The 9077-nt window shown below is 32.0% G+C and overlaps 2 protein-coding genes across 5 annotated transcripts in view; both read left to right on the top strand.

Moving 5' to 3' along the window:
• LOC149387358 (ubiquitin C-terminal hydrolase 13-like) overlaps nt 1–636 on the top strand; it is a 13857-nt gene extending 13221 nt beyond the window's left edge. The window contains exon 7 of one of the 4 annotated variants that reach the window (XR_016300731.1): nt 74–636. Coding sequence is in view for 2 of the 4 variants with exons in the window: in XM_089623660.1 (XP_089479786.1) it covers nt 96–136 (41 nt within the window). In the remaining 2 variants the exon portion in view is untranslated. The remainder of the gene's footprint in view (nt 1–73) is intronic. The other 3 variants (XR_016300732.1, XM_089623661.1, XM_089623660.1) reach the window with 3 other exon arrangements.
• A 6177-nt stretch (nt 637–6813) lies between these two features.
• LOC149387357 (uncharacterized) lies at nt 6814–8893 on the top strand. Its single transcript, XM_089622125.1, has 5 exons — nt 6814–6876; nt 7000–7192; nt 7300–7597; nt 7696–7865; nt 8455–8893. The coding sequence occupies exons 1-5, from the start codon at nt 6814–6816 to the stop codon at nt 8670–8672; spliced, it is 942 nt and encodes a 313-aa protein (XP_089478251.1). The 3' UTR covers nt 8673–8893.
• The last annotated feature ends 184 nt before the right edge of the window (nt 8894–9077 follow it).

Here is a 9077-nt window from a genome sequence, read left to right as displayed (position 1 = left end):
AAAGTGAATCAGAAGAAGAATGTTTCGCTGACTTGATCATAATTTTTTTTTGTTGGTATACTATATTCAAAAGATACCGACAGTAGAGTTGAAAGACGTTGAACTCAAGCCCGTGGGAGAAATTCCACGGGATTAATTCCGAGGACGAACCGAACACAAACGAAATAGGAAGAAATCCTGCTTTCCAGCTGCAAACTTGACCATATTCACCTCGCTCCGATCGTCCTGAAACTCTCCCGAGTCGCTCACCAAGCTCGAGCTCCCACAAACCGACGAAGCGCTTCACGTCAGGCGAGTCAAAGGTCTCTTTGTGCCTCACGCTTTCGCTCCGTTCTTAAGAGCCCCTCCTCAGAAGCATCACTTCCGTAGACTCATCCTGACTTTTTTAGTTCTACTTAGCATGGTAAACTCGTTTGGTAAATTAGTACATTAGTTATTGAGTTCCATGCTATTTTAATTATGTTTTAGTATAAATAAGTGTTCGGAGTACTGGGTAGGCTTATGAAAAGAGTTGTTTAATCTATTATTTTAGACTATTAATTTTCTATTAGCTGGATAGTGGAGTCTAATCGGAGGGATTGGTTCACTTCTTGAATTGTGAACAGAGTTTATTTTCTAGTAGGTTTTGGTGTATTGGGCTCGGAATTGTGTGTGGTTTTTCATATTGATTGATGATTCTATGAATTCATTCTTGAGTTTTGGGTTTTTTTTATTATTATTATTTTTTTTTATCACGTATGATTAATAATTGGTAATAACAGTTACTACAATTATCAATTATGGGTTTCTGATTTTTTCTTTCTAAATCTCGTATAGTTAATAATTAATATTTATTTTTTAATTGAGCTGTATTTCAGCCTGAATCCAGGAAAGAGAGCATTCAAGGACTTTTACGTTTCAATTTTTTGTTATGTAGTATCATAAATTGCACGTGTTTGATTATTCTTTGTATAATACATGCATGTATGATTTCAATTATTTATGGGTAAGCTTTCATTTCTGAATATTAATTAGCAAAATAATATTTATTATTATTATTTTCACCATTGGATAAGATATGGTGACTGAACAACAAAATTTATGTCAAAGGAAAAAAAAAAATTCTTATTTTTTTGCTATGATGTTGTGAACTTTGTGAGCTATGTTTTGTGCTAGAAGAAAAAGAAAGGCACAAAATGCTTGGTCTTTTCAATGAACTTTGGTAGAGAATCGGATACCATTACTAGAAACTAGCTATAATCTTATCAAGTTCATTGTATTATAAGATGTGTGAATCCGAAATTTACAAGTTTTTATTTTTATTTTTTTATTTGCATATTCCTTGAAATTCTATTATGCTTCTTAAGATACAAAATCGTAAATAGTTGCAACAAAACGAAAAGTTGAATAACTTTTTACTTCTTAATTTTATAAAAAAAAAATAAGGATACCACGATTGACCGCATACGCAAGAATTGCATTAGAAGGAAACTGACACCTCATAGACTATCCTCTGTTACCCGTTTGGAATTCAATATATGAGAGAATGAGAAAACACGAGTGATCATATAAATGGAAGTGAAATTAAGAGGAAAAATAAAAATTATATCTTGTTTTTTATGTTATGGAAAATAAAGGGTAAATATGAGAATAAAGTGAGAAAATATAAATTTATACGGCCCGCATTTAAAATTTAGACGCTTTATTTTCCATCCTATTTTTCATGAAAAATAGAATATATTTGTGGAAATTGTTTGTGATAGTGTTTTTTTTTAAACTAATATGGTCCAAATATTTATCACAAAAATAATCTTTTTCAAGTTTTTAATTGTCATTTTTTTTATGTTTATAGATTTTTTTTTAATCCAAAAATTGTTACTGTTTTGGGTTATATTTAATTTTATTTACTGTTTACTATTTTATTTAAAAGAAAGATGACATTTACAGTTTGAAAACCTCTAAACTTTGAAAGGATTCAAAACACCAACTATATTTGGAACGTTGCACTTTTAAAATACCATCCATGTAATTTTTCCAATGAAATCCCAATGTTAGTTAAACATTTTCCATCATAATTTCCTTTCTTTTATATATTCTCTCCATTTAAACAACACAAGAAAAATTGGGTATGCGTAAAACATGAAAAATCTAATTAAGAAAAAACGACAACCAATTTAATTTTTATTGAATTATTTAGATTGGAGAAGATTCGATGGAAACCAGAGTAAAGAGAAACATATATTTAAAATTGAGATAATATCGAAATTATGATCATTTTGATAGTATCAAAACCCATTACTTGTGTTTTAATTTGGAACTATTACTGCCTTTTGTACATTCACCTTTTTAACTTTATTATTTTCCTTTTTCATTTCTTTTATAAATTACATCTCTTTTAATACTTCGCTTTCATATTCTTTGAAGATTTATTGACGTACAAAAATTTATTGACAAAGATATCAATAGATCTTCAAAGAAATAATTTTTTTTTTCCAGATTCCAGAAAACTTTTAAAAAATTATATTAATTTACTTCACATATCACTTCATTTCGCATACATTATATATTAATGAAAAGATCTAAACTCTAAACTAGGAAAAAAATGTAAAGGAAGAACAAAATCTAACACGAAGAACAGAATAAATATCAAGAACGAAAATGAACCATACGTCGCTTCTATGCAGTCCGACGCCGTTAGCATTTAACAACCCATATAATCAGCCACGCAAGAGAGAGAGAGAGAGAGAGAGAGAGAGAGAGAGAGAGAGAGAGAGAGAGAGTTAAATGTGTTAGTTTATTTATTTTTTAAACATAATGTGTTTGTTAAAATATTAAATGTAATTAAATTAAATGATTAAGAAATAAATACAAAAAAAAATTAAATGACTAGTCATTTAGAAATATTTTGATACCAAACATTTCTCTCTCCTATAGATAAGTAATAATTTTTTTTATTAAAATGTAATTAATGAATTTTGGTACAAAATTATTAAAGTGATCATAATTCTAGTATTATTCCTTTAAAATGAGGATGTGTGTTTCTTTATTCTCACTCTCTTTGTTAATACTTTTGTGACGGGTTTTAATTTTTAGGCAAAACTTTTTATAGAAGATGTTGCTAACTTGCTATGAAAATTGTTCGTCATCGCCCACCGGGGATTCTTGAAAATAGTTAACAGTTTGCTAGCAAAAAAAAAAAAGAGAGAGAAAGAAAATAGTTAACAGTTAAATTAAGGTAGTATTAAGATTAAAAGAAAAACATTTTCCTCCGGCTTTTATATATACACATAGTGTGGTTAGATTCCTATATTCAACGCACAACTGTTAAATTAGACCGACCATATGTTAATTAGTTGTTTATTTATGATTTACGTCTTTTTCAAGGGCATATCACATCGTCATCGCAATACACAGCCATAATAATAGAAGTCACGTGACGAGGAATTAAGTGAGAAGAAGTAGATAGATAGAGTAAGAAGAGCTTTGTTGAACTTTTTGGGAACCACTGTGCTCTCTTCTTCTTCTTTTTCATCGCAAACTATTCTCATGCGCGTGACTTTTTGCTTGTGGTCTTAAAAAACAGCAGATAAGCCGGTGAACCCAATTTATATATGACGAACGACAATCTCATTTATGCAAAAATCAATAATTGCGATAGTTGAAATCAATGAACCATACATATATAAATCCGCTTTAATATATCACACGTTATTACGTATCAAGGTGACGAGGCAGAGGAAGGGAGTGTCAGAGAAGAGAGAGATTAATGTACCACCAGGTTTTGAGGAGAGCAGAGGTGAATGGACGTGTGAGCTTTCACAAACCCTAGCTAGCTTATGTAGCCTATAGGGTTAAAGCATTATAGCTAGCTAAAGCATTATAATAATAAAATAATATTAAAAACCCCCTCATAGAAAAGCTGAAAGCCCACCCTTTAGCCTATCTGTCACCCTTCCTCAGAAGCATCAGTTCCGTAGACTCATCGGAGGTATGCATTGGCTGCTCTTAGGTTTGGTAAATTAGTACATTAGTTATTGAGTTACATGCTATTTATTTATTTAATTATGTTTTAGTATAAATAAGTGTTCGGAGTGGGTAGGCTTATGAAAAGAGTTGTTTAATCTATTATTTTAGACTATTAATTTTCTATTAGCTGGATAGTGGAGTCTAATCGGAGGGATTGGTTCACTTCTTGAATTGTGAACAGAGTTTATTTTCTAGTAGGTTTTGGTGTATTGGGCTCGGAATTGTGTATGGTTTTTCATATTGATTGATGATTCTATGAATTCAATCTCTCTATCTCTCTCTCACCCCTTCTTTGCCCACCCTGGATATACCTCCCATCCAAAACATATATGAATGCATAATACAAAAAAATTTAAAATTAGAATCAGAAGTGGCTTAACATTTCATTATTCAAAACAATGCATAAACGCAAGCTTTTTTCTTCTTAAACTGTTACAAAGATATAATGAAACTTGAAGAAAGCAAACAAGAATGGGTCAAACCGCCTTAAAAATAGATTTGTTACTATCCACATACTCTCTCTCTCGGTTCTATTATTATAGGTACTATCATAACAATAAGTCCAACATCAGATATTTCTCATAACAATACAAAAATATTTTCAGACATGTTTTCTTTGTAGAATCTCGCAATCAAAACCAACTCATTAAAAGAGTTGTTGTTATATACTTCCTGAACTTTCATTTATCTATGCATAGATTAATTAAAAAAAAAATATTAAGAACAAGCTAATGAATCCTGAGCAAGCCACGTCGCTTTGGGCAGCTGTATTTTCTTTCCTCTCTTATATGCTTGACATTTGTCTATATTTAGTGCAGCGGTTTTTTGCTCATAAACAACGCATTACGAAATTCTTCCTTACTAGTTACGTGGCAAATGTTATTATGAATACATGTCTGTTACTTCTCAGCAGCTGCTAAACACAAGCAAGGTGGTACAATCACGATCTCTCCAATTCTTAACTTAGTCATTAGTCATTGCATGTTATGCTTTTTCAGCCACATGTCTCCCTCTACGATAACATGTTTTATTTAACGGCGTTCACTATATGTAATAACAGTTACTACAATTATCAATTATGTGTTTCTGATTTTTTTCTTTCTAATTAATCTCGTATAGTTAATAATTAATATTTATTTTTTAATTGAGCTGTATTTCAGCCTGAATCCAGGAAAGAGAGCATTCAAGGACTTTTACGTTTCAATTTTTTGTTATGTAGTATCATAAATTGCACGTGTTTGATTATTCTTTGTATAATACATGCATGTATGATTTCAATTATTTATGGGTAAGCTTTCATTTCTGAATATTTTAAATAAAAAAGTGTGTTATAAACTACTATAGCGTAAAAAAAACAAGTAATTCTAAAACCCATTTGTTAAACTACCATTAATCAATTTAAACAAACAAAAAACAAAACTATGATAAACTGTCATTAACACTTATCAACAATTATATGGAGAAAGAAAATTAATTAAATATTAATTAAGTTAAAAAAAACTGCCATGTAAATAATTTATTATTTTATTTATTTTTTAATTTAAAACCGGTCAAAAGGTATTTTTGACCCTTTCGATTAGTTCATAAGTTGAGTAACGAATTTTCAGTTATCAATCGAACGTTGGCTGTTAAAATAAAATTTCAACGATTGAAGAAGGCTATTTAACTGCAGTGCTCAATAAAATTATTACAAAATTATACAATACAGATTGCAATTATGTTGGTAGTCCTAATTCATGATTTCATCATCATAATTTGAGTTTTTACCTACGTGCGTCAAAATTGGCCAAGCGCAAACGCACCTGCAAAATGAACGCTCTTATTAATTTTGTCATCGAAATTAACATTTTTGAAGTAGTATTTGTGTCTTTCGCTCATTCAATTATTTTGTATACTCTTATCATTGTTATCACTTTAATTTTTTTTATACAGTACCATGTAATTGTATACTAAAATATGTAGACTGAAATTGTATAATTGTGTAATATATATACTAAAGAGTGTATATTGAATGTATTAACATCCTAAATATTTCAAAAAAAAAAGAAAAACATAATAATGTTTTGAAAGAAGCCTATAAGCGCTAGAATTGTAATTTTCCAACTTTTATTCATTCTTGTTGAAAATGGGCCTTGTTGCTAGAAGGTATTTTGGGCCTACTGCGAGTAACCTTATGCGGCCCATTGTGTTCGAGGAACTTTCCGTCATTTTCCCTTTTTTTAATCGGACTCTCCGCGATGAGTCTATAAACATCGATTCTATAGCTTGCGAATAAAGATAGATAGAGAGAGAGAGAGAGAGAGAGGAGACATAATGGATCTCAGTTCAGGAAACAACGCAGGTATTGGTTTCTAATTTCGTATTTGATTTCCATGTTCTTCGTATGCAATTCGTGATGTTTGCTTACGAACAATCTTTGTATGTTGAAACTTGGATTGAAGGCAATAAAAGTTTGCGAATTGATTTATTGACTAAACGCGAACGATCAGCTACACGGAAGTTATTTTGTTTCGAACTATCTACTTTGTTCATATTTTCTCCGTATGTTAATGCATTGTCAATCATGATCCTTGACGGGGTTTTTTTTTTTTTTTTTTTTTTTTTTTGCAGCAATTTTAAGAACCAAAAGAAGTATCCCATCAAGTCACTATTCGCTGCGGATTAAGTCGTACAGCCTTGTATCAAAGATGGAGAAATATGTCAGCAATATCTTTGAAGCTTCTGGCTATATATATGGTAGGTTTTTATTTTCAAACTTGGATGCACTTTGAAAAAAAAAAAAAAGGTTTTATCGTAGCGCCATTGTACATGTTATTATTTATTACTATTATTTTCTTCTTCAATTTGCCTGCTGGAATTTCTTATTTCATGGTTCGTCTTAGTTGTAGATTTCGATATATAACTAATTAGCAAAAGAAAAAAGAAAGTCCTAAACAGAGTAACTTGGAAGTCAAGCAATAAAAAACTGAAATTAATATGTGATCTTCTCTCAAGTTGGTTCCTTTTTATAATAGGAGATTGTGGCTTCACCCGAAAGGAGACCTCGAGAACGGTGGTGCCGACCACGTTTCACTCTACTTGGAATCTGCCGAAGAGAAAATCCGCTCCGGGTTCAAGATCGATATCTACGTGAGTTTCAAGTTCTTTTTGCTGAATTACTTGACAGACCAATACTTGACCGTACAAGGTACGAATTATTCAGGAGACATACATGAAAAAAAAAAATGTAATTTCATACATATACATACATCTAGTGATTCCGTAATAATAATGTATCTCGTTGTGGTGATGAAGATGCTGACCATCCCGTGAGACGGTTCAACCGGCTTCAGACCAAATCGGGAATCGCAAAAGCGTTTCCGCTGGAGATTCTCGAGGATCCTTGTAAAGGCTACATTTCACATTTAGGCGGGTGCGTATTCGGGGTTGAAATCTTTGTTATCGAGTACAGAGGCAATGTAGAGAGCGTTTCGATGCTCACGGGCAGAGAAATAACCAACCGAATCTTCACTTGGGTGATCACGGACTTCTCCAAGCTGGGGAACGAATCGCACGAGTCCGAAGTTTTCGCTTCGGACAAAACGAATAAGTGGTGCGTGATTTGTCTTGTTTTTCCCTGGTGTTTGCGGTTTTTTTTTTAATTTTTTTTTTATGTATAATTATTAGTGTTGTTGTGCCGGGTTTCTGTAGGGTGTTTACGATTCTTCCGACAGTCGTTCCAGATGGAAGTATGAGAGTTATAAGATCAATGGTGTTGGAGTTATCTCCGGTGACATTTGGTGAAATTCACGGGTCGGTTTACGCGGAGTATAAGCTGAGAGTGCTCGATCAAATCAATGGAAAACACTTTGAGCGCACAGGTATGTCCACCTTTTTAGCTGCAATTGTTACCAAATGTGCCTACTAAGAGCATGTCCAATGTAGTGTTAAAAAAATCGAGCTAAATGTATAATTTGATGCACAATACCAAACAATCCAATTGAGTTCTATAATTTGTGTCAAAATTTTTTAAACAAAAGAAATGCATTCTACTATTAATCCCAAGTAGTTAGACTAGCGGGCTTAGTTGGGTAAAATTAGATACCCAGGAAACAATAAACAATAAAAAAAAAAAAGTAAAATATAACAGAAAAAACTTTAAAAATATCCTTGGAGTAATAATGAGACGTGAGATATCCTCGAAGAAAAAAAAATTTAACCAGGCAGTCAAGTACTTTCCATAAAAAAATTTAGCATTTTTTATATTTGGTGCTTTTTTTTTTTTAATATTTGGTGTTAGACCATTGCTAATCTCACCACTCTAATTATGTCGCAGAGGTCCTAATATTTTATAAAGAAGTAGCATTTACAGTAGAATTCTACATCGGAGCATACACATAACTACATATTGTAAAATATTGGGTGTTTAGCAATGTCAAGCTCTAATGGATCCTTTTTTATATGCTGCAGAGAGCTCATGTTTTGAACCCCCAAACGAAAGTCCGTGCAGCCACTTCACTGAGCTTATGCCGTTGGAGGATCTTCACGACGAGTCAAATGGATTTATTGTGAACGATACCCTGATTTTCCAAGCGGAATTCCTTGCTGTCTCTAAAACCAAGATGCGTGGCCAAAAAAGAGAGAAAAATGGAAGCGACAAACGAGAGCGAGTGAATGCCAGCTCTTAAAAAAAAAAAAAATATGTTCATGGGGTTTTTGTATATGGTGTCCATAATGTTCAAATGTCAACTTTCCATAACTGGGGCTTGATTTTTCATTATCTTGCAGGGGAGTAGCAAGTGACCGTTTTTTTTATCTTGAAGCGGAGTCTCAATCAAAAGAAGCAGATTGCGAAGTTTTGTTGATAATTAATTTTATTTAAATCAATTTTTTTGATGCTATGATTCTTTTTTTTTCCTAGGAAGATGTTATGCTTCCGAGGGGACTTAGTTTAAATAGTTTATAGGGAAAATAACACATTTATACCTTGTGTTTTAGTGAAATGTCGAGTTTAACCTTCGGTTTTCAAAAATGTCGAGTTCATACCCTCTGTTTAACTAAAATGACGAAATTATATCCTATGTTTAACTAAA

This window comes from Urtica dioica, chromosome 8 (genome assembly GCF_054948205.1).
Source record: "Urtica dioica subsp. dioica isolate 48M chromosome 8, U.dioica_male_clone48M_v1_H2, whole genome shotgun sequence".
NCBI classification, from domain to species: domain Eukaryota; kingdom Viridiplantae; phylum Streptophyta; class Magnoliopsida; order Rosales; family Urticaceae; genus Urtica; species Urtica dioica.
This window is presented reverse-complemented; position numbering and strand designations above follow the sequence as displayed.